This window comes from Acyrthosiphon pisum, chromosome A1 (genome assembly GCF_005508785.2).
Source record: "Acyrthosiphon pisum isolate AL4f chromosome A1, pea_aphid_22Mar2018_4r6ur, whole genome shotgun sequence".
NCBI classification, from domain to species: Eukaryota; Metazoa; Arthropoda; class Insecta; order Hemiptera; family Aphididae; genus Acyrthosiphon; species Acyrthosiphon pisum.
Window position 1 is genome coordinate 130285083 of NC_042494.1, and position 27431 is coordinate 130312513.

The window sequence follows — 27431 nt, forward strand, 5'->3', positions numbered from 1 at the left end:
TAAGAATACGAAAATAATTCGAATAATAATTATTACAATAACAGTTATTGCAAATATTACGAAAAATGTCCTTCTCTGCTATCTACACCAATAAATTCACACGGTTTGAGGGACACGTCGACTTCATACCCGAATAAGAATGATTTCATAGGTGACATATAGGGCTGCAAAAAATGCAAATAATGACTATAGTGTTCTAAGTTTTATCATTACAAACATATTCAAATTTAAAAGCCTGCTGAAAACTATAATCAATTGTAATTTTAAAAAAGTTTTAATAAGACTGTAGTTAATCAGTTAATATAATTACATGCTTATCGCAATTAAATAGTTAGTTAAGTGAAATTGGTATTTCCACTAGTAAGGTAAGTACAATATAGGTACAAGCAAACAAAATAAGTAGACACAAAGCAACACAATACATTTTGTAAATTAAAAATTATAACACTTATTTATTGAGAGAATATCAATTTATTTTAGATTAAAAAAAATATATTATAGGGTAGCAAAAAAAAAAGTTCTTAAAATAAAAATAATCATAATAAACTTATTAACATATGAGTACAAAAACCATAAGTTTTTGGTAAATAAAGCTACCCAAGTAAATAAAAAAAAACAAACAAACAAACAAATACACCAGTAAAATACAGCAATATTTACATAGTTTTGAATAAAAAACCTTTACCTAAAACAAATCAAATATTAAAAGTTTTCTTACGTCCAAACTCCACATATGTTACGTCAAATAAGGCAATTTATCTTAGATACATCTCATTTAAGAGATTTGACATAAATAATTTTAAAAACATTAAAATTGATTATTATTCCTTATTCTAATACAATTAATTAGTGAAATTATAATTTCGTGTTTTGTAATTTAATATTACAAATGACTTGTAAAATAAAAAATCTTTTAACATTTATTAGAAACATATTTTTAGCAGTAATCAGTGTAAATTTAAAAACTTGGTGTGGGCTTCCAACAATATTAGTGTTTTACAGTAACATTCTATTTTAATCAGTCAGTATTATTATTTATTAGTAAGCAATTGGAAAGATAATTTCTAAGTTTGGTGTTTTGAAAAGAATATCAATAATATATTACATCATACTTACAGTTAGATTCAAAAATATAAAGCAAACTAAAAAGTAAAATCTATGCAAATTTATCTATTAAATATTATAGAAAGTATTTGATAAATAATTGATAAAAATTGAAACCAATTTCTAATAGATAAGTTACAATTGCTATAAATACATTTTATAACAGTCAAGTTCAATGATAAATAAATAGTAATTTAATAATAAATTGTCTACTATAGAAAAAATAACTTTTACATCATATAAAAAAAATTAACATATTAAGTTACATTGTTATCTATATAGACTATTAAAGTAAATCAATTTATTGCAATGAGATGAGTTTGATGTTGATTTTTTGCAAAATAGTATTTTAAAATATTGTACCTATCAATTGAATAACGAAATAAAATTGAAAAAAAACAAACAGAAAAACACAATCAAGCCCAAAATACAATCAAAAAAAATTTAATATTAAAATGCTTAGTATTGGTGAAGTATTAATTAATTTTTAACATACTTAATGATAATCCGAATGCAATAAATAAACTAACTTGATGAACAAAATTATTAAAAATAGTATATACATTCAGTATTAATTCCTGATTTAAATATCACATGTATATACCATACATAACACTGTCTTTGATAATTAAAGCATTTTACAGAATATCAATATAATATGTATAATAATTTCAAAATGTTAATACCCACAAAGACTATTAATATGATATCAAATTAATTTATTATAAGTATATTAGTTCAGTTTATATATTATTTAATAGTAAGATCCCATTTTATATAAATTAAATGCTTTTGATTAAATATATAATAGATATAAATAATGTGAACATGTTAAAAAAAACATTTATATTTAATGTGTGATACCAAACATTATTCAGCATCATAATTGATGTAGTTATGTAACTCGGTTAAAAGTTTGAAAATCTACCTCAACCAATACTAAATGCATTTATTTTGTATAAATATTAAATAGTATACAATAATAATAGTAATAGTAATAATAATAATTTTAAAAAACACTAAAGAATAAAAAATACTGAAGGTTGATAAAATAAAGACTAGCTCATAAATATTAATTAAATTTGATACTATACAGATATTAACAAAGTTAGTGCACAGATATATTATTATACATTAGTCATTAGTCAATGCAACTTTTAGTTAATAGTTACAACTTTTAATTGTGCTAGTTTGGTCTTAACATCCTTAAACGTAGGTCTTCGTTCAGGAAATAAGTCCCATGCCTATAAAAGTATAAAAGTATAAACAATAAACAATATTAAATCTTAATATTAATAGTATCACAAAACTATGTTTACTTGTCTCATGATTTCATATATTTCTGGAGGACAACACTCAGGAGCTTCCATACGATATCCTTTTTCTACATGCTTTACTACATCAATTAATGGCTAATAAACATAAACGTTTTAATTATTAATATTGATCGACAATTCAAACAAGTTAAAATAATGAAACACTTACTATTCTAGAGTAAGGAACTCGACCAAAAGAATAAATTTCCCATAATAGAACTCCAAAACTCCACATATCTGATTTATTTGAGAACACCTAAAAATTCATCCAATATTTTAAATTAAATTAAATCTTAATTATTGTAAACATTTGCTATTTCAAATTACTCCTTGTCTAAGTGCTTCAGGGGCAGTCCACTTGATGGGCAATTTTCCAGCATCCACAATATAATTTTCTTCACGTGCCAATCCAAAATCAGCTACTTTAGCTACTCCGGCTTCTGATATTAAAACATTTCGAGCTGCTAAATCTCTATGCACTACTTTTCTGAACTCTAAATACTCCATACCGCTACACGTATCACTATAATATTTTTTATATCATACAATTAACTAAATGACAAATCAATACATAATTTTAAAATGTATAATAACTTACACAGCAAAATTGATTTGATCTTTTTTGGTGACATGAAGTCTTCCTCTTGATCGTAAATATTCAACAAGACTACCTTTACCCATGTATTCAGTAACTAGCAATAAATGTTTTTCATTCAATACAAGTCCAAGAAGTTCAACCAAATTTTCATGCCTCAAAGACCTGATAAACCAACAGACATATAAATTGTCTATATAATTTGTTTTTTTACTAAATAAGCTATATGATAATTTAAAAATATATTTAATAAATTAGACCGATTTTAGTTTATTACGTCATAAGTAAAGCTTCTGTTAGGAATTTTTGGGCTTCTACGCTAGAGTCTTTCAACATTTTAACAGCTACTTTTTCTCCTCTGTACACTCCTAATAATACATCACCAAATTCCCCTTTGCCAATGGTTTCGTTTAACTAGAGGATAAAAACATGTTTAATTTAATAAGGTATCAAATAGATAGATTTTACTTTAGCAAACCTGTAATTCCTGTTCTTGGATAACCCATCCGGCATCAATAAAAGATTTGGTATCAATACAAAATTCTTGTTTGCCTTTTTTAGGTAGACTCTTAGTTAATTGTGTACATAGGCCATCAGCATCTTTTTGGTAGTGCTATAATATGAATTATCATACACAATTATGTTTTGCAAAAGTAAAAATCAAATTAATCTGCAACCACTTGCGTGGTTTTTGATGCCAGTGGTAAAAATTTACTCCATAGTTAATTTTATAAAATAATATATAAAAGAAAATAAATAAATAACTTTAAATATACACGTAAACATTATTAGACGATACTAAAATGTATAGACTCAGTACTATTAAAATTAGTTTGAAACGTTAATTTACGATTTACCCTGCACGAGTGATGTCAGGTTAGAAATTTTAAATGTCGAAAAATCCAAGAAATAGATTGAAAAATTACTTACTTCGACTAATTGGGATAGATTTTCAAAAAATTCTTCATCATCGATTGTAAGTTGGTTGTCTTTATACTTAACTCTGTAATGTTCCACTTTACCAATGTAACAAACACAAAGTGTATAATCTCCCGGATAGTTAGTAGATTCTCTAACCAGAAATAGACCATTTTCTTTTGGTGTTAGTAAATCTTCAGCCATCTCTCTTGATATTTTTCCATGAAACCATCTACCATTGCATAAATAACAGAAATAATTATAAATTAATTTTACTAAACCAAAATATTAACATTTAAGAGCTTAGGTAAAGTACAAGAATAAATTATCCCAATAGTCAATGTTATTAAAAGTAAATGTAAGAACTTCTTTCTAAAATTGTATATTTTGTGTAATGTAATCAGTTAAAAAATTAATTTTTTTCCCTACAACAAAGACTATTATTATTATTGAGAATAAAACAAAATTATATACTTAAATAGTTATATAATATGATAATTTGTACTCACGGCATGGCATTTAATTTCACTTGTGCTTTGCGTTGTAACGAATTCATATTGTTGTCATCTTTTACGTGTTGAACAAATGAAGAGTAACTTCCGATGTTTGTGACGGGTGATACTGGCGAAGCTCTGTCGCAAAACGAGTGTGTAACCAATTGTTGAGGAGTTGTTCCAAACTAAAAATTACCAATGACGGTTGGTCAGTAAAATCAGTTATGCGACATTGTTCTGGTTCAGTGACGAGAGCATAAGCCGCAGACTAAACTTTAATACTATAAAGTACAAGTTATAAGTGACTTACATGGGTTCTGCCGGTATTTTGATACCCGTGATCCATTTTTCCAGTGTTTGTTCAACGATTGGCCAACGACCATTTGATCCAATTTATCCGTGACAGAACATTGATTCACTGCAATTAATGACCGTTTGATCTGTGCACACATGATAAATTATGAAACAGTGATTAATAAAATATGTAACAGTAGGTTAGGACTGTTGTATTTTGTTATTGCAACATTAGGATTGGTTCATATTGCAGCAAGTATGAATCATCACACACCCACATTCGAGGAATACGCGTACACACACACACAAACACGCGATTGCATTCAAATAACACACACCTACACTCGTGTGTCTGATACACTAAATGGTCTCTATCAGAAAATCGTCATCCATAGTGGGTATAGGGGAAAAATTTGATCTGCTTACCACGGGCGAGTATTCGGAGGATGTGCGTTACGTGATCGTAATAACATGATCGAAAGACTGAACTTTTAAGAGACTGAGGTGATAGTCGGGGGGCAGCGAAGGATGATGACACGGATACTGGGAACACGCATAAATTTCACAGATGCTTACCCACCGGTATTCCCGGGTTAGCGTGGACGACCGGAACGGTTTTCGGCGAATCGGGATCTCGTCGGACGACGATCCGTCATAACAGCGACGGACGAAAATTTCACAAATCGCGTAGGTACTCCGCGGAATTTGTTTTCTGCAAACGTGCGATACAAATTAAGCTGTGTTGTCGTCGTAGTAGTCGTAGTCGGCGACGCAGTCGCGAAACCAGTTCCGCGAGTGCTAGTTTTTCGATCGAAAGACCGAACGGAGAGATTCGCGAAATGACATTAAACCCGACGCTACCGCGCACCGAACGAAAAACACTATTATTATTATTTATTACTACTTTTTATATTGTTATTATTATTATTGGTAATGAAATGATAATCGGGCGATACGCGTTGATAATGACGATATATTATTATGGTAAACACAATATACACACTCGAGCGCACGCGCACACACCACGAAAACAGTTGTATACAATAATATTATCGTTGACGAACGCGCGCAGCGGGCCACGGTCAACGCTGCCGACGGACCGAAACGAATTCGTGCGCCAGACAAATGGTCACACTGCCGCGGTCGTCGTCTTCGTCTTCTTTGCCGCCGAAGATCGAAATATCGAATAGAAAACCACAGAATGGAATCAACGAGATTCGAGAGAACCCTTGAAGTTTAAACTACTAATATTAACGGCTCCTATGCCTTGAACTAGATCCGTTCAATTTTCCGTTTTAACAGTCCAAAATATGTACACGGGTAAGTTTGTTTTCGTATGTGACCAAAAACTGAAATTTTTAGGCGACAGGTGAAACGATCAAAACGAATTTGATACATCGAGCGAGTGCCGAAGACGACTTGCAAGACGGTCCGTCGTTAAAAACTACCGTGTCTAGCGTCTTCAGTTGTAGTTCGGTTACGGTTCGTACGCGTATATATCCATAAATCATTTTCACGTCGACGACTTGAAAACAGCAAGACACGAATGATCAGCGAATAATAATAATTACGAGACCTCAGGATTGCACGGGCCGTGTGCGCATCATTCTATACTCGGCAGTTATGTTCTACTCGAAAATAGAACTATAATAACGTTGATTCGGGCAAGGCAGAGATCAGCTGATTAAAATAATAATAATACGACGTTGAGATTTCACTGTTTCGGCGCGATGCGGCAAACTGCAGACTGCTGCTGGCCCCACCAACGTGAAGATTTTTCATAAAAACGCCCGCCGATACGAGCACGTTCGACACCGCGGAAAATTATTTAAACACAAATTTATAAAGGTAGGTATCCTCCAACTTTGGACGTGCGTATATTATAGTACATCGTTATAAATTATAATTATTTTTATGTGCGATCGGGTGCGCCCGACTTGGCGTGAAAACGCGATTACTCTAGCCGGCCGAGTGCTCAAGCGTTTTTCCGATCGAGCCAGAATAGGAGAGCCGCCGCGGCGCATTCGCGGAAAATTCTTCGTTATTTCAACTTACTCTCTTCACCCACTCCGCACGGTCATTTTTTTTTCCCCGAACGAACGATTAATTCTATCAAACGTTTCGCGCTACGGTTTATCGTCGTATAATATATGCGTATACATCATGATCATAAATAATAACAATTGTATGACGTAGGTACGCGTAAATAATAATAAAAAAAAGCCATGTGTACTTACTGTTGTTATAATAGTGCGCGAGTGTATACTCATAATATTATATTGTACTATTATATATTTATTATACGAGTGAGATAGCGGCCGTGTCACTGCGTACGACGCAGTGCTGTAGTCCGGTCAAATGCCAATGGTGGCATGGTGTAACCACGAACATATTATGATAATAATATATAATATTATGTAATAATTATGATAAAATATACGCCAAATTAGTTATTAATTTGTTTGATATTGTTCAATATCTCGAAGTAAAATTGAAGGCGGCAAGACGATGGTATTAACAGTAGATATAATATTATATTATATTATATTATGTGGCTATGTAATATTATATGTAAATTAGAATAATTAATATCATCTTATTTTAATGTATAAACTAGTAGGACCCGTTGAAAATATATTTACATGTTTTACACCTTTACTTAAAATTAACACATAATCAATGATTGTAATATTGTATAACATCATATTTAATAATTAAACGGCAGACGAAGAGTCCACAATATAATTGCAATATTTTTTAAATGTCTAGTTGCAACATTTTATATATACTAGGTGTATAGAAGTAGACATGGAAACAGATATTTTGCTGGTAAACTGAAATTAATGAGTGAATGTAAATTATGAGATTTAGGGTAGAATAGGTGATTTTACTAATTACCACACAACAAATTATTGAAAAATGTACCCAAGACACTTCAACATTTTGCAAACGAATCAAGCATATCATAAGCTTTTCAGCTACAAAAGCATAATTGCGGAGTGAATTATGAACATTTATAGTATAAATCCAGTGATCTTGAAAATGTATCATGCACGTTGTCACGTTCTAACTGAATACTTTATACTACCTACTGCAGGACGCAGGTGTGTAGGGATCGTATTCAACTGAGGAACAAAGGTATAACAAATTAAGGTTAGGAAAAACTAATGCACAATTTAAAATATCTCTTTTAAAGCCGATTCCTGTTTAAAATGCATTGCCAATCTCGCAGTGAAACCAAAAATGGCAAGAAGTGGTAAAGGCGTAAAGCTCATGAATTAACAGACATCTAAAATCAAAAGTATATGATTACATTTTAAAACTTTATATTTAGTACCCACTTGTCCACTTTTTTTTTCAAAAACAAGTTTAAATTAACAAAATAACAACAAGGAATAAAAATTATGATATTACAACTTCTAAATAGGTATATATTTATATTTTATAACTTAAAACCTAGGTCATCACTCATCAGTCACAATGTCAAAACTAGATCATTTCAATATATTTTTTTTTTTTTTAATTTGTTTTATTATACAATCTGTAAATATATTATTTTTTTAGGATAAGTGTTGTGATAGAAGTAGAAGTAGAATAAGAATAATAAAATAAAAAAAAAATAAAGACTGATGACTTGAGCGAAGAATCCATCCAGTGGGATTTCTTCTTTTCAATATATAATAATATGTACTATACCTAAAAGTATAATATCAATTACCTACTATACCTACCTAATTATAGTATATTATGGTAGGTAAGAAACTTTAAATCAAATTTTTTTTAGTTTTTTAAAAATATTCAAAACTTTTCAAAACAAAAGTGTATTTTATTTATGAATATTTTTATGCAATTGAAAATAACTTCACATTTCTGTATTTCACATACATAATATAATAGTTATACCTAACACACAGGCTATAAGAATAACAAACAAATTAATTCATTAAGAAGAAACCAACTAAAGCTGACTATAGACATATTAAAACATTTAATCTAAATAATAGAAAAATTGCGATAGACACATCAATACTGCCTTATTATCAGTTTAAATCTGAGTTAACAAAACAAAGGATTTCATTAGATATTTGTTGAAAATAAAAATTACTGTGACTCGTATTATAAACTTATTATAATAGGTACCTATGTATATTTGAATCTATGTTCAAATATTATAATGCATCTAATAAAAGTGCGATTTAAAAGTTGTCACCTATTTAACCTGTATATATAATGTCTATCAAATCTGTTGGCTGTTATGTATTGTTGAAAAATATGATTTTTTTAATACTAACTGAAAATTCTTAAGTATACAACAGTTGAATATGATTATAAATTATAAGTTATAGTACATATATGTACATTGTACATAAACTCGTTGAAATATACTTACAAAAGTACCCACAACCCACTGCCCACATATTATACAGTAGCTATATTTATTATACCAATAAATATAGGTAGCATATAATTTATTATATTATAAATTAAAATATTATATAGTTTCGAGTTTTTGACTCTCAATGTCGAAAACCGCGGATGAGCGCGTATATATATGCGTGCGTCCGAACTGGCTCAAAACACGACGATAAAACTTACACGTATTTGTATATGGGTATATATATATATATATAATATAAAAAAGATATACTAGGTATCTATAATAGGTGTAATGAATATGGAACGAGAGTGGTACACGATTGGCAAACATTAGTCGGAAAGAAAAGTATACTCACCCTCCTACTATCACTCTATCCTTCTCTAGTTCTCTCTATCTTCATCTCGAAATTATATAATCCTTAACAACACGGATCCTGTAATCACGTGAGTTATCACTTATCTATGTTGAATATACTACATATTACGTAATAATATATTGTCCTGCGAATCTCACGGTCAGGCAAAATGATGCGATATTTCGGCGAAACTTGATAATGCAGTCGTCGCGGATGAGGACGCAAACCAGTTTGAGCGAGTGATTGCATATTTGCGTGCTTACCTAATATATCATACAAAAATATAAATGAATGTCTTTAATGTTATACATTTTAGATTCTGTGTTTTTTATGTTTTTTTTTTGTCTTGTACACGTAAAGTAATCGAAATAAATAATAATGCTTCAATTTTCAACTTAAGTATCTTTTCTGGTGGGAAAGTGAAACTAGTTAGTGCGCTTGGGAGGTAAAAATTTAAAACTCCCAGAAATTTTCAAAAGCACCACGAAAAACAAAAAGAAAATTAAGGAAAAACGGGAATTTTTTGCGCAAAATCGGTTTTCGACATAATTCGATTTTTGTTTTTGGTAGGTATAACTAAAAATAACGACTGTAGAATTCTATACACTTTATAAAATTTTCAAAATATTTTTAATCATGTTGAGCTATTTTAGACATAATATGACATTTTACGATTTTTATTAGTTTTTGTAAACATGTCAATAATCAATTATTCCTCGGTCAAAAAACTTAAAAATTCAAATAACACAAGGTTCTTCATAAGGTGATGTTAGTGGACATTAAAAAAAAGTTGAGCGTAAATGCACAATAATTTCCAGTAAGCGTTTCACATAATTCGTTAGAATCACAAACATTTTCAAATTATTACGTACATTTTTACAACATTTATCATGGAACAATTTTCTTATTTGTTGTAATTAAAAATAAATAACCGCATAGATATTAGATATAGGTACTTCAGTACTTGAAATTTACACCAAATGTCTATTTTATCATTTTCTATGTTTGATAATATTTTCGAAATATTTTGAATTGGGTTGAGCTATTTACGGTGTACCTGCTGACATTTTTTTTTATATTTATCAATTCGCTTCAACAACAAAGGTTACTAGCGTATAAAAGTATTTTTATTTTTTTTTAAATTAAAATATCTTTCTTTAAATGTTAAATGTTATATAGAGTGTTACCACTGGGTATCCTCCCTAATCTCATGATTTATGTTAATTTTCTTTTATTTATCACCATGAGATTTGTTATGTAACAAAAACATTGTTGATTAATATTTTTATGGGAATGGGACACGATCATGTTCAGAGGAGTGATAAATCTATTGAAATAAATACAATATTGTAATAAACAAGAAACAACAAAAAATAACTTATAGGAAACAATATTTTACTGTGCAAACAAAATAATTGTATTATATAATTGAATGAACAATATATATATATTTAATTAATGAATGAGTGCTTTAAAATTTTTAACCAATGATGCCAAAAAAAAAAATGATATAATATAATACAAAGAAAGTTTCAAAAACAAGAAATAATAATTTAAACGAAAAAAAGATATCAGACAATACGAGGCGATGTGGGAGGGGAAGCGTCGACAATCATTCAACTAGACGATGAGTCCAAAACTGGACCAGTTGAAAATATTCAAGACGACGTGGTTGCTGCACCGGCGGTGCAGGTAGCGGTTGAAAAGCGAAGTGACGAGGCGGTTGACGTCACCCCGGCCAGGGGAACGAAAATCTGTTTTAACTGTTATAGAACCTTGGTAATCTGATAAACTGTTTTAGAGACTTGGTCGGCTGGCTGGACCCGGGGCCGGTTACACCAGCAATACAGGCAACTCCACGTAGACGGGTAACGAGAAATTATTGTCTCCACCGCGTGGAAAGGCATCACAAAAGCCGTACGCGTATTGTGTTGTTGCTCCCGAAAATAATACACATTACACAGCACTGCAGTCGTCACTGCTTAGGACGGTGTTGTTGTTCTTGCCAGTAGCGCCAGCCTCCGTCGTTGTGTCGTCGTCGCTTGCGGGTGCAGCTGGGTGCCCGTCGGTGACGTCTGCGATTCCGTCGTGCCACCGCTGGTGGCCGGAGAACGTGTATTGTTGACTTATCACCTCATAAGTACACTATCACGTACATATACCTGGACCACACGTCGCCTCGCGTTGTCCGCTGCCCTTGGCCAAGGAGGAGACTCTCGGACGCTATTCTCTTCGGGAGCAACAGCTGAATACGAGTATTGCTTTTGTTATGCCTCTCCACACGGCGGAGACGATTCTCGCCGTCCGTCTACGTGGACTGTGGAGCTGCGTGTATTGCTGATGTGACCGGTCCCAGGTCCAGTGTGCCAACCAAGTCTTGTAACGTCTCACACGGTGGCTTACCTAGATTCGGCGTGGAGCGTACGTTGACGAAAAACTTTGGTGTTAAGGTCGCCAACCCACAGCCGAGATTCAGAAACCGGAGCGTGTGGGATTTTTAAATAATAATAATAGAAATTGGGAAAGGCAATAATAAAATATAATCGATGGGTGAATTAAAGGTAAATTTATTTTAATCGTTATGGTAAAGAATAATAGTTAAGTTTATGACCAAGAAACGCCCACACCGGCATAAAAACTTGGCCGCAACAAAAAGGGTCACCTTAACCAAAAAAAAAACAAATACATAATAATAATAATAAACTGCATTGTCGCAGGGTACTAGCATGGTAACTATTTGGTTACTGGCGTAAATAAGTAATCATAATAATAATAATAGTAGTACTCTATAGTAGGTAGGTACTATATACAAGAAAAAAACACGAAATACCGGCCAAGGTGTAGTATAAATAATAATAATCATAATGATGCATTACCAAATTCTGCGTGTGTGTCCGAGCATCGTCACCAGGACGTTCTCGGTAAGACGGTGTTTCTACTCGCTCATGTTGTCCGGCTGAGAGGCACAATAAAAGTAATAGACTTAGGTACGAGCTTTGGACGCGTCGCCCATCACACGGGACAACAAAAACGATATTATATAATAATTGGGTAATGCATTTTAATTGGCCGGTATTCGTGTTACATGGGAATAAGTGCAAATAATGTCATAGTGCCGGCCGGTTAAACTCGACCACGGGTACTAGGCAGCGGTGATAGTGCGTGTTCATTTTCGACCGTCACAGTCTCCAAAACCGTTTCAGATTCATGTTCCCCTGGCCTGGGTGACGTCCACTGCCTCATCACTTCGCGCCTCTACCGCTGCTGCCCCGCTGGCGCTGCAACCACGTCACCTTGAATCACTTAAATGGTCCAGCTTTTGACTCATCGTCTATAGTTGAATGGTGGTCGACGCACGTCGCCGATTGCAAACTGCGTTGTATAAATACATAAGGTCCGCCAAATCTCCGATCGTCGGTTCCTCTTCGAAATTGTAAAATCTGCTTGGTCTTGTGTTTCTATTGATTCGTACTCGATGTTGTTAATGGTCTATGGCGTATTGACGTCCATAATGGTTATTTAGATTTGGTGGGTTGTTTCGTTATTTTAATATGACTTTTGCCATTTTCACTAAAGGTTTATATAGTGATCGCGTATAGATAAATCAGAATATTGCAAATGAGCCGATTCCGAATTTCGTCCTAGGCCGTCACCGATTATTTAAAACATAACATCGTTTATTAGTGATAGCGAGTATGGCAGTATCGGCTGCATTTCGAGGCTTTTCATTTTTCCAAACACAATTATTCTTCTTTTTATTATATATAGTATAAATCAACTATATTTACGCAGAAGCTATATTGTATTATAATATTTCAATGAGGATTTATACATCGATATGTATTCTATTAGGTATACTGTTCGACTCGTTTACTTCTATAGGTAAAATCTTTTAGATTCTGATCGGAGCAATCAATGCGTATTGCGATTTAAGTATTTAACTATATTATGCGTTGGTACACGGTGTGTTATTGTAGAAAAAATGTTTTGATCTTCAACGTCGGGAATGATATCTGATAGCAAATTCGATTTATATTTGGTACATTTTATTGGTGAAATTGAAAATTAAAAGTTATCTTTTCTTAATAATTAGGAAAAACGATAAAAAATGAGGGGAAAACTTTTTATTACCATCTTCTTTAGTTGGTATAATTTTCAAATGCATTTGATATTTGGCATTTATCATTTGCCCACCTTTTTAAAATTGTCTTTATATTTTGTAATATTAAATTTAAAAAAAAATTGCATTGTTCAACTTGTATTATTACTATAATTTTACATCATCGTTGTGTTTTTTTATCGAGTGTTATTGTATAAAATTAAAAATTGTGACAAGTAGAAAATTGATTTTTTTGACTTTAAATAGAATAAATAAATAATATTTACTGTAAATCTGATAAGTAATTACATATTAGGTATTATAAATTGTATTGTACCTATATAAACAATAGAAACAAAAATTTATTTATTGGATATTTCTACTTGACATATTGAAGTTATGGCGTTTGAAGTGGAGATCGATAATTTCAACGATGCAAAATACATAGCTGGACTGCTGCAGTACGTGGAAATCTATAGTTCCGTTGGTCCTCTGACAAATATTCACTATTCGATGCCAAATATTGCTATGATGTCGTTTAAAGTTGAAATCAAGAATTACCGTGCATCAATGGGTTTGATGGCGTCAAATAGTTCGATCAAACTCGACGTGGCGGTGGATTGTTTGGACCAACGTAGACTGTTAAACGTAGACATCCATCATTAATTTATTCATAATATGGTCCAGGATGAAGGAAATTGGACATGAGCATTGCACATGTTTTACTGCGCATAATAGGTCCGAACATTTGAGGTCGTTCTTGTACATTAAAAAATAAAGTATAATTTATATTCTATAATATGTGCCTACCTATTACTGCGTAATTTATTATTAATTATTATATTATATGAATAAAATACTGATAGGTAGGTATTAAAAATTATAATAAATTACCTTTTAAAAGTAAAGTTTATAATTCCACAATCATAAGTTAAAACAAAAACAAATCTCTATTGAAAATTATATTGATATATATATATAAATTTTAGTCGCACAAATAAATGTTTCGATAAGTAATTTAATTAGTTTCATTTGATATTATATTCGTATTACTAATAAGCACAAAACGATATTATAAAATTAGTTTATGACATGTGAAAATTGTAACTATAATGCACTATTGTTACTATACATACACACATTCGATTCTTCATTATAATACCACGTAAAGCGACTATGATATAAGATATTATAATATACACTTTACAGCCAGTGGGAGTTAATATAACCCTATATATTATAATATTATAGAAAATAATTCAGTCGGTTCACTGCAATATTGCAGTCCCCTGCTCACACATAATATATTATAATGTGTACCTACTAATACATTACATAATAATTAGCTACCCATCATACGAACGACTGCGCACTTGCGAAGCGATTGCCGACCGTATAAGCAACTCCTGCATGTACGTACGACCCGGTACAACATGTATATATATATACTAGTACTGCTGTAATCGAATCATTGAAATACAAGCCGGATCCGTTTTTCTAATCCAATTCGGTTTCTAAAAGGCCTGCCGATCCGTGTAATAACTATATATACACCACTGCCGAGCTGCCGGGCGACTGTATGTATGTATATAATATGATATAATGTAATAACGCGTACACCTACCATATATATACGCACGTATTATATACGTTATATACTTTGTACGAGCCGCGTACGTGCAGTGTCCTCCTCGGGGATTTGATCGCTTTCGCACCCCCTCGCGGTTGTTCACACGTTTGTGTTGCGCACGCTGGTCCATTCGTTTTTCGCGCACTCACCCCATCACACCCGCTGTAGTTAATATATATATATATATATTATATTATATTATAGTTAATTTAGTTTAGACTGATCGCGCGAAAATGGGAACATTTTATTTTAATGCACCATTGCCGGTTCGTATATAATTATTAGTTCTCCTCGGCATTTCGGTCACAATTTATTGTTGTTATATTGTAAAAAAAGAAATGACTAAAAGCTATATAATAAACATGATATAATATATAAGACTAAACACACTTAGAGTGGCGTAGCCAGGGGGATGTGGGGGCTACTGCCCTCCCCAAAATACTAGGGAAATTTAAAAAATCGTTCAGCGATCTGTGAACCAGTGGCCTAATTACGAGGGTGGGGGATTGGGTTTCATATCCCCCAATGACTTTTTTTTGAAACTGGCAAACCCATAGGCGTGTGCACGGGGTGGGCCAGGTGGGCCGTGGCCCACCCTGCGAGTTGTACCTACCATACCTATTGTAGATGGCAACTTAGATCATATAAATAGTTGCATTGTATTATTCAGTGGTATAAGCATTCTGATTTTTGATTTCCTTATATCAACAATATTAACAAGATTCTCTTAAATCTATTAAATATGCAAACAAAAAATGGTTCTATTTATTCGAGGATAAGGTAAATCACCGAATCCCCTATGGTAGCTGTAACTTAGATAATATTACTTTGTAATAAAAACTAATCAGTACAATAAATTGCAATGTTGCAACGACCAAAAACTAATTCGCAAACGAATTTTATTTTTATTTATGCTATAATAATATGTATGAACGTTTTTAAATTACAATATACACCTATAAGTACTCACGACTTGCATACAAATTGAAATATCGTAAAAAATCCAACGCACAAATACAAAAAAATGTTTTAAACTTTAGTTTGATTATCGGGTCGATTCACTCTAATATTATTAAAGCTCCCTGCCTATTATTTAAAACAACGATTTCCGTTAAACACACATTTTCCATGTCTGCAGAGAGAGAGATAGAGATATAGTGACAAACAGACAACAGTGAGCCGACATCGTCTTAAATAATATAATATAAACTTTTCACGGTCGTGTCTGCACACACTCGTTAACCATCGATCCGGCGACAACTTTAAAATACAGGATCGGCGGGGGGCGGCTGCAGCTGCGGGCCCGGCGGAACCGGCCTCAGGTGTGCGACGACCGAATTCCATTACGCGCGGAGCCCGAGCTCGAATCCGCAGACGGGACCGCCGCCACGCCGGCTATGGCACTTATAATATCAATAATAACGACGGTAGACGCTTCGTATATATTATTACGTTCGCCGGTGATAAAAACAAATTGCGATTCGAAAAAGTCCGAAAGTACTTACCTACTTCAACAGTATATAATATAATACTGGGTGATCCATTTAACGTAAGACGCATTCATTATTTCAGAGAACACCGATATTTTTTTATCGTTATAATTTTTTATGACTAGGTACGTACACTTTTAATTCCTTATTCCAAAATAGAATATTTTTTGGTGTTTTCGAGGTATAAAAATCGAATCTTGGACGACTATTTTATGAGTTATAACTTATAAATATTAAAAATGTAGACGAGCGGAGTGGAGTTTTGAGCTGTTTACGGACAATTTCAGTTTCCAATTTAATTAGTTTTTTTTTTCTATGAATGTCAATAAAACTTTATTTGTTGAGTAAAAATATTTGAAAATTTAATACAAGGCTCCTACTATATTGTTACAATGACATTTGAAAAATATTAAAAATCCTTAGTCACAGTTTTTTTTTTATTAGCATTTAAAGTTCAAAAATTGACAAAATATGAAAAAATCATGAAAATTACCTAATTATGTTGATTTTATAATTCGTAAAAATTTTTCTTTTTAGAACTAAGATTTTAGAATGTAATACAAGATTCCTTATAGGATAATCTACCTTTATCAAAAAAAACATGTCTATAAGAAACTCAAATTCAATTTTTATGAGCGTTTGAAATTCATATTCTTACAACATTTGGTATTCACTCGAAAAATAATTTGACTCTTTTTGAGCTGTTTACGGAACTTGTAAGTTTTCAATTTTTTTAGTTTTTTTTTTCTATAAATATCAATAAAGTTTTATCTATTGGGCCAAAAAGTGTAAAAAATTAATACAGGGCTCCTGATACATTGTTACAATAGCAGTTGAAAAATATTAAAAATACATAACACAATTTTTTTTTATAAGCATTTGAAGTTAAAATCTTGACAAAATTTATCAAATTTAAAATTGAATAATTAGTTTGTAGTTAAAAATGTATAAAATGTTCAACTTTTATATCTAAGGATTGAAAATTTAAAACAAGATTCCACGTAAATATTTAATTCTGTTACCAAAAATTCTAAGAAATACATAAGCACAGTTTATTTTTATAGTGATTTTAAGTTCAAATTTGGACGAAATTACATATTAAAAAACCTGGAATAACTATTTTAGTTATTTTGTTGTGATTGTAATGAATGTATAATATTATTTGTGGGTACTTGAAACTTCTAAAGTATACTATTATATATCTATAATCTATGATAGTACCACGGTTTGTTGTTGATGTATAACGCGTTACTTGATGGATATTGTGATATGATTAATTTGGAATTTATTATTAATACCTATTATAGGTCAATTTTTTTTTTAATACTATAGATAAGTATACTTATAATAGGTATGTCTAATACCTAGACTGACAAACCGTCTCCGCTCAGAATCGTTTTTCTTATACAGTGATATTATATCATTGAATTCAAATTTAATACTATCCATTATACAGTGACCCACTTGTAACCTACTGTACAGCGGAGCGACATCCACTTACCCACCTTTTTTATAGATGAAAATATACTTCGAATAACATAAGGTTTTGGAATATGAAATTAAAATGTATTGTCATTCAAAAGAGTAAACAACTTTAAAAAGATAACGATAAAAAATAGAATTTTTTTTCCAAAAAATGCTGTTTTCAACGACCTAAAATCGTGTAAAAGAAATACTTTCAAAAACGTTGTTTTCTGAAATAATGAGTATGTCTTACATTATAGTTATACGTTAATTGAATCACACCACTTATATTCTTTTATATACGACACGTGCTGTGCAATACGACCCGTCGGACGTCATTGTATAATAATACGTACATACCTATATAATAATAAGCAGAAGAGTGTCGAATTGTATTTTACACATTACTTAATACATATACATATAGACATATAGTACCCATGTAATCATTTTACGCATATAGGTAACTGATCATCCGAGACCGATTGCATTTGACGGTCCGACGGTCGCGGCAGACTGCCCCTCGCGATTTAACTTTATTTATCCAATATACGAGTATATAATATAATATTATTGTACTATACGACTCCCGCCGAACGTTTTATCGAAATAAATATAAGACGACCTGTTCGTATAATGGGTTGGGGTTCGTCGGATTGTAAATACGTTTTTTCCTTGCGTTTTTTATTTTTTTTATTATTATTAGCATTTCACAAAAGCGCATTACACTCGACAATTGCATTTATACAGAGTAATAGAAACAAATTGTTTACCCTAAAAAATCCGGAGATATAATATATTATATATAAGCGATGAGATAATTTTGTAAGGTAAAATAAATTAATGAGACTAATACTATAATATTAGGTACTACAGTATATTATTGTCTCGAGAAAGCTAGATGGCTTATAAACGAAGTAAAGTCGAACAGAAATTTGGATAATAATGGAATCATAATTATACTCATACAATATAGGTAATATATATATATATATTATATTGTTACTAAGTTTACGAATGCGTGTCGCAATACTTACGTAGTTACGTGCGGATACATGGACGCATATTATAATGTGCGTGCATAATATGCAATAATACTTTATGGAATAATATTTAAGTTTAGGTTATGGATGATTTCAATTTGCATAATATCAAGTATAATTATGCTCAAACAAATCGCATAAAATATCAATTTGATACTAAATTGTAAACATGAATATAATAAACGTGTATATGGATATAATATAATATGAAAAAATGCAAAATAACTTATTAGTTATTATTAAAAGTATAGTTTCTTAACTTTTTTAGGTATATACCTATAATAACATCAAAAATATTCGTCAAGTAAGAAATACGATTTGTTTGGCCTAAAATATAAACAGTAAAAAAAAAAAAAAAATGTAATATGATTAAGTTTTTGACTGTTATTGGCTATTACGATATTTTAATATAATGGGTTTATTATTACAATGTCAAATGTAATGGTATTGTACTAATGTTACTTATTTGAACGCGCTCAATAATAGTAATAATTAATAAAATATTTATTTAATATAATATAATATAAAGCTTTTACATACATAATATATTATTTAATTATACATATTATATGTATATAATAATAATAATAATAATAATATATAAGTTCGATTTATATTTACATGGAATGAAAATTATAGTAAAGATTCTTATTTCTTATTCTGTATATAATAAATCCCAGACAGCATTTTGTAACAATAATATTATAATAGTGTTATAATAACGTTATACTAATATTATTCGTGATTATAATGTTATAATAATATTATTAAGCAAAAAATTGCTGTCTGGGAATGATATCATGTTAAATTATAAAGTAGATAAATGTTTGTATTAAAACAACTATGCTTATCATTAAGTCATATTATTTTAAGTCCGTGCCTATATATTAATTATTATTTATTATTAACAACAATATTAATCATATTGCACTTATTCAGCCTATACGTTTGATAAAAACATAATATTATGTATTATTAGTTTTAAGCTTAGGTAATTATCATAATATCATACTATAGCTAAGTGACTATGTGAGTAGTGGAACTGTCTTCGAATTTCGATCCATTATAATCATGGTGGGTTTCGAACCATTTCGCAAATCTTTCCAACAGTAATTTTTTGGGATTCCTTCATCCTTGTATAAAATCAGTGCCTCCAATAAATAAATAAAAAAATATTCTAAAAATTAGTTTTGAGTCTAAATAAATTCATGTCTGGCCATTGACCGGGCACGCCTATGATAGCAATTTATTTACAAACTATAATATTATAGTACGTACCTATTTTTTTTTTAAGAATTAATTCTAATAATTTACATATTTATATAGAAATAAATAGGTATATATTACAATAAAAAATCGATTATAATAGATTTGAATAATGAAACAAATGTATTATAAACTATAATATACAAAAGAATTATAATGAACAAATTATATAATATTATCACCAAAAAAATGTGTTGATGACATTGTGGAATAAAGAGCCAAAGTCAACGATAAAGTTTAAGCACAATCATATTAGTGTATTACTGTATTATACAATATAATAATAATAATATCTTCGATGAAATGAGTAAAATATGAAAATTTTGAAAGAATATTTTTTTTGTCAAAATTAAACACCATAATATAATAACATCATATATTTTTTTAATTGTATTAAATTTAATTAATATTATTGATAATTACAAATATAGAACCTACTCGTGTTGTAACTGTTGGAAGATGATAATTAAATAACCATATCAAATCACTCTATCAACTAGGTATAAATTATAATATTAATATGATACTTTGTATTCAATTCTGGGAGATTTATACTTTATACCTAATACCATTTACAGTGCCTATATTATAATATAGATTATAATGTAAATCTAATTCTAGATCAAAGAGCGTCCGATCATCAACAATTTACGTTTCCAAAAATTGATTTAAATACATTATGTAACATATGGCGAGCCTCAATATTTCGATTTTCGACAATTTCTTGTCGGGCGGTATCGTGGGCAAAAGTTTCCGCAATTCACCGAATGCCACGTTGAACGCCTCGACTCTAACTCGCTCGCGTGTAGCATGAGCCATTCTGTATTTTTGGGTGGCCCGCCGTCTTCTCCGCCGTTCTTCCCTAGTCAAGGTGGCCATTCCCGTCACCGTACTTTTTTCGCGGCTAGAAAATCATCGATTTTTACGACGGTTATTGACATATTTCGATTTTCTTTTTTATCACCGAAAATTTGTTTTATTTTGCTTTATATAGTAAATTATAAGTCGTGTATTATTATGGGTACCTACTGACCTTTTTTTCGTAAGTGAACCGTGTCCGTCCACGGAGTCTGGGAGCGTCGAATCCGCCATTGAGTACATACCGCAAGGTAAAAAATCCATCTAAATATACAAACAACAAAACAATATAATTAATTCTAATTCGAAATTGAATTGCTATGTTGCGGTTATTATTATCAATTTAAATAACCAAAAAATAAATTGTATGTAATCGTGGACAAATGTCGTATAATATACTATTATAGTTTATTATTATGATTCAAATATGGATGAATAACTCTATGTACACACAAATACGCGTTTCACATTTAAACAATATGTTATACTAGTACTGCTATTTTCGATTGCTTAAAATGTAACTAGAAGCAAAATAAACGATTAATGTGAATATATATTTTGTACGTCAGTAGTTAATTATATGTAGTTCGATCATAATTATTGTAACTACATGAATTATCTAAATATAATAATATAATGATTGCTTCAGGAATAATAATAAGTTATATAATCTACATCATATATTTGCAATTTACTTATAATTTAATTATTGACTATTTTTTCAAAGGTATTATAAAATAAGATAACTGTTCTGTATGAGTTATACAGTTGCATATATATATGTACACAACTTAAATGCATATAATATCGTACACTGTATAATTGTATAAATATTATATTACACATGCTACCTAAACGTAGGTATTTTATGTAGGCATAGTAAAAAATGTTAAAATTTAATCTTTATGGAAAATCCGGCTTTTATTAATTGTAATCTATACTTTGTGTTAGGTATATATATATAATATACCTAACCATTTAAAGGTTAAAGACTTATCTATATTTATAAATTATAATTTACATAAATTATACGTATTGTATATGTATGGAATATAATTATTATTTAAGTTTAATAAAATAGTTGAATGGATCACGGGTGCTCAAATTCTTCATATAGGTAGATATACCTATTTGAAAGTAATAACTATAATTATAATTTACGAGAATAATCTCTAGAAAGACTAACATCAATTCACGCAAAATAATTTGGTTGAAACCACAAATATTGGTGTGGAAAAAAATTTACTGAAATTATTGAGAAAACTTACGCGTTAAGTGTATATACAATCAAGTTTTGACATTATAACTAGGTGGTTAATCGTGATCACTAAAGTTTATTAAGATTACATCTATAATTTAAAATGTATAGATTTCAAATAAATATAAAGATATTATTAATTATCAATATAATTATTGTTTTATCATCCTCGTTAAAATAAATACAATTTTATTATAGAAAAAACTATTTTGTGAAATTAATCATAGTCCATTTATGAGTAATTTTGTTGTTTAGTCTTATCTTAATTAATAATAATTTATTGTTATATTACAGATTGGTCCATATACCTACTTGTAGCGTAAAGTTTTCAGAAATGAATTAAACTTAATATTTTTAAATTTTAATTATAGAGTTTTCAACTCAGGCAAACATTGTTTTCAAAAAACAAAAATACTAGCTATGTGTTTTGAAATTGGCGTTTTACCCCTTTGCTCCCTTCAGAATCTAAAATATTTTATAAAGTTGGGTGATTTAAATGCATAACCCCGAATAATATTTATTGTAATTGAATATATATAAGAGAAACAAATAAATATTACATAGGTATTATATAATATGTGTGTGCGTTATGTGCACTATCGATTTTTGAGTTTTTTCATATTATAACTTCTGTGAATAATTTAACACTCACTTCTCTAGAACGTGATGATGATTCCGATTATAACACTGCAGATACTAATGTTATATTGATGACGTGTATATGTGTGTGTGTGTGTGTCTACAAGGAGGAGGTTTAACTATGTATATAGATATGTATTTTTTTTTACTTCGGATATTGGCGACGACACGTCGACACGTTTCCGGCGTTCCGCCAACTCCCCCGGGAAGACAACCACCGGCCGGACACGTGCCAAACAACAACAACTACTGTTTTTATTGGATGATAAAATATGTATAATGCTTTGTCGGGATGACTTGATTCCACGTTATAGCCGTTCACCGAGAACAATACCAATAACAATAACCGCAATAGTCACATCATATATAATATAATACATTATTAATATGTACCAACAATAATTTTTAATTTACATATTATATTCTATACAGGCGACTTTATATTATATTCAGTTTTAGCGAAAAATCTGCAGGCGTATACATAATATGTAATTGATAATAACATAAGTACTAGTATTAGGTATACCTACCTACATGCATTTCTCATCGTCTGTTTCAACTTGTCTAGTATTCACTATTCAAGTACTTTTATACAAGCCATTAGAAAATTATTAGTAAATTGATTAGGTATTGATTTGAAATACTATATTTTAATTATATATTATACTATTATTGTGATTTCATGACTACTGGCCTATTTGACTAGAAACAATAATATAAACAGTGAAAACTGTAGGTAATAGGTATAGAAAAAAAGTCCCAGGGATTAGGGGAAAAACTACCATATATACTTGACCACCATCCCATATCAGACGCCTTGGCCTTCAAGTTACCTTGCAGGTTTAACACCTCAAATTGCCTCCAATACATATCTACATTGATATATTAATATAAGATAATTTCTCAAAACAAATTTTCGTTGTCCTGGCAAGAATATTTTCGTTAACTACGAAAGCACCTAAACCTATGCGGCCTATACAGGATTCCCATTTCAATAACACGATGCTTGAAGAAGAAAGAAAAAATAACCATAAATACAATTTCATAAATTTGTATTATTATTGTTGAATATTTTTAATATATCACTTTTAAATTTATCCATAATATTTTGAAAAATCTATTTGAAATTTTTTTATTTTTCAATTATGTTTATTCATCACGTTTCATATTGTAATCTACTCTGTTCGACCCATCTACAAAAATATTAGCTTGCAAGCGAAGCTGTTTTTTTCTGGTTCAGTTCAGGGCCGGATTAGTATGTATCAGTTCATCGAGATTTTCACTTCTAAGAGGCCCATATTCGGTAGACCAAAATTACGCCTATAATTATTACGAACTTATAGGTTGCCAATCGTATTTTGAACATGAATTTGTTTTCACTCACACTCACACTCCCACGACCAGCCCAAACTTTAAGCGGCCCATCGAGATTTTCTCGGTAGCTCGCCTAACTAATACAGCCCTGGTTCAGTTAAGAATGGTCAACACTAACTTAATATCCAAAAATTTAAAAACAATATAATTTTGATATTGTATTATCAAATCTTATCTGGATGAGAAAAAAGTCGATAAATTATAAACAGAAAAATGTAGTCCCCTCCTTATCATTCCTTATTTTAGATTTCCTGATCCACGACTGTCAAAAATACTTTTAAAATAATATATGATAATATTCCATATTTAAAAGCTTTCAAAATGTAATTACTTTTATGTATACGGTATACCTATTGCGAAAATCAATTTATCTAATAATCTATTATCGAATTATACACGATAAAATTCCAACTACGATCTTGGAACTCCCCGAAAAAAATTGAGTATAAACACCAACTACCTAGATTTGAAAGTAATCGGGTGCATCGTCTCAATTATAATTTATGTAATCATCTGGAAATATGATTGGGTAGGGACTATAACAGACTAGGTTTTTTTTATGGCTATTGTAAAGTTATAGGAATAACATGCTTCCGATTTAAACTTGTGTCACCTTGTGAAAATGCTAACAAAATTAATTTAAAAGCACATTACAACATAAGATTAATCAAAATTGACCATCAGTTACTTTTTAAGCATGAATTGTTATATATTGATTTAAGTATGCGATGAAATCGAATAAATAAAAAGGAAAAACTAGGTAATGCCTATACCTCTTCATTGAGTTTGAGTAGGTAACTACAAGCCCTCCCCTATCAAATTTTGGGGGTCTGTATTAAATGTTTTTACAGGCCCTATACAAAATATCTAACAAAATAAAGTCCATTACAAGCGATATACGTACGAGTGCTCCATACACGATTTTTACTTAATAATATATTATGATATACATTTATATGATAAAATAAAATATTATTAAATATGAAATAAGTATTCCTTACAAATTTACAAATTTACAAAATCATTTCATTGGGCCCCTAAAATAGCCGGTCCTGGTCCCCAGTACTCTAGATCCAACAGCCCCCCCCCCCTTGTAGGGGATCTGGATAACTCTAACTTATGTGTCAAATTTGAATTTAACTATAAATCTTTGTATTCGATCAAAAAAAAGTCTGTCAGGGGCTATATTACTAAGTAAATTTTTATATGTTTTTATAATTTTTAATGACAAATTTTATATAGACATTTAAAATTTGAATTTTTTTTTATATTTATATCTTTAATGGTTGATAAAAAATATTTCACTTGGTCATAAAGCCTAAAATTGTAATTCATGTTTCTTTATTAGGTACTTTAATAGTATAGTTATTACCGGAATCAAAAAGAAGTTAAACGTAAATCCAAAACAAAAACTAAAAAAATCGAAGACAATCTAACTTTTTTGATAATCTTATCTTGATATTATTTTTAAAACATTAACAAATGTTTCTATTATTTTCTCCCGATTATTTTAAAAAGAATCTACTGAGAATTTTCTATTTTTACCTCCTAAAAGTATGAACTAGCTCCAATTTGCTACCAAAAACTGGCATCGAAATTGATGATCAGAGCATTTTTTTCAACTATAGAAAAAGGGTCTTTAGACACAAAAATAAAACGAAATAAGTAATAACACATATAATTGTAAAATCAATACTTATATTAATTTCTTCACTCGAAATATAAAAGCTTACTTGGTTTTATATTTTAAAACAATAATCAATTCAACTATTCATCATGCTATTCTATGAGTTTCATAAAATAATTTAGGTAGGTACCTACCCACAATATTTTAACTATAGCAATTATAATACTAATCGAAAAAGTAGCTATTTTGTAAGTTTTAAAGTTATCTGTAATAAATATTGAATATTCTTTATATAATATAAGTCACTCAAAATAATTATGTGATTCTTTGTGATTGGATTTTATACGTTATATTATAACTAATGAAACAATAAATTATGCTTTGACAGTTTGACTTATAAACGATAAAACTTAATCGAAGAGTCACAGAGAACAAAAAAAAATTTTAACAATGTATTGACAAAATATTGAGTTACAAATGACAGATTCAAATAATTTAAAATAACTCAAATTTATCTTATCATATACTTCGATATTAAAACCGGTAATTATTTAGGTAATGATATAAGGTGAAATAAAAATACTATTATTACCTGGCAACCAGACTATTACTTAAAAATTATTGAACAGAACATTTTTAGAATCATTTAGAATCTTTTATTCTAGATCGGTGTGGTCCAACCTTTGTAGTTGGTGAGCCAATTTACCAATTTATATAAATACTGGAGGCCGCCAAAAGAAAAAATAATTTTTTTCTTATACATATTTTATTTTATAACTAACAAAATATTATTACTTATCAGTTATCACATTACAGATTAATAATATTTTAAAATAATTTATTATTACTGGTCGATGATATGACTGACTGCCGTCGTCTCTTACTGCCTATATAGTGCCTTATTGTTGATTGATAAATATAAATGACCAACACGTTAATCAGTTATTGTATTTCAAACTTACCTTCAGTATCCAGTGAGACTAGAAGAAAATCCGGAACCGCCAACAGCTGTGTCAAACTGAACTGTCAAAGGCGAATATAAGAATGCACATGAAAATCACACTTTGTCCAGCATCCGGAGATGCGGAACTACGACTGGCCAATCAGAACAGATACGCCCTTTGGAAATCATTACAGTCCCCATCGCATGGGCGGAGTTTGGATTATCCCTTTTATTATGCAAATTTTATCGCAAACAGGGTTTTCCTGTACGATAGGTTCAAAATATT

General features: G+C 30.3%; 2 protein-coding genes across 6 annotated transcripts; both read right to left on the reverse strand.

The window, feature by feature from the left end:
- Nucleotides 1–451: 451 nt before the first annotated feature.
- Nucleotides 452–6477, reverse strand: LOC100169504 (tyrosine-protein kinase CSK). 3 transcript variants are annotated; one of them, XM_008187658.3, is made up of 11 exons: nt 5302–6477; nt 4738–4867; nt 4443–4612; nt 3946–4165; nt 3494–3628; nt 3293–3429; nt 3019–3180; nt 2748–2943; nt 2590–2676; nt 2424–2516; nt 452–2348 (listed from the first exon to the last, which is right to left on the reverse strand). In XM_008187658.3, exons 2-11 carry the CDS (start codon nt 4771–4773, stop codon nt 2262–2264), a joined length of 1323 nt encoding a protein of 440 aa, XP_008185880.1. In that variant the 5' UTR covers nt 4774–4867; nt 5302–6477; the 3' UTR covers nt 452–2261. The 3 variants fall into 3 exon arrangements, with proteins under 3 accessions (XP_008185880.1, XP_001952482.1, XP_008185881.1); XM_001952447.5 differs by having other exon boundaries at nt 5298–6477; XM_008187659.3 differs by lacking the exon at nt 5302–6477 and adding an exon at nt 5148–5284.
- Nucleotides 6478–20590: 14113 nt separating this feature from the next.
- Nucleotides 20591–27366, reverse strand: LOC100166107 (helix-loop-helix protein 1). 3 transcript variants are annotated; one of them, XM_029488330.1, is made up of 4 exons: nt 27165–27366; nt 23351–23497; nt 21480–21568; nt 20591–21350 (listed from the first exon to the last, which is right to left on the reverse strand). In XM_029488330.1, exons 3-4 carry the CDS (start codon nt 21566–21568, stop codon nt 21095–21097), a joined length of 345 nt encoding a protein of 114 aa, XP_029344190.1. In that variant the 5' UTR covers nt 23351–23497; nt 27165–27366; the 3' UTR covers nt 20591–21094. The 3 variants fall into 3 exon arrangements, with proteins under 3 accessions (XP_029344190.1, XP_001951616.2, XP_003246418.1); XM_001951581.5 differs by lacking the exon at nt 23351–23497 and having other exon boundaries at nt 27165–27248; XM_003246370.4 differs by lacking the exons at nt 23351–23497; nt 27165–27366 and adding an exon at nt 21657–21828.
- Nucleotides 27367–27431: the final 65 nt, after the last annotated feature.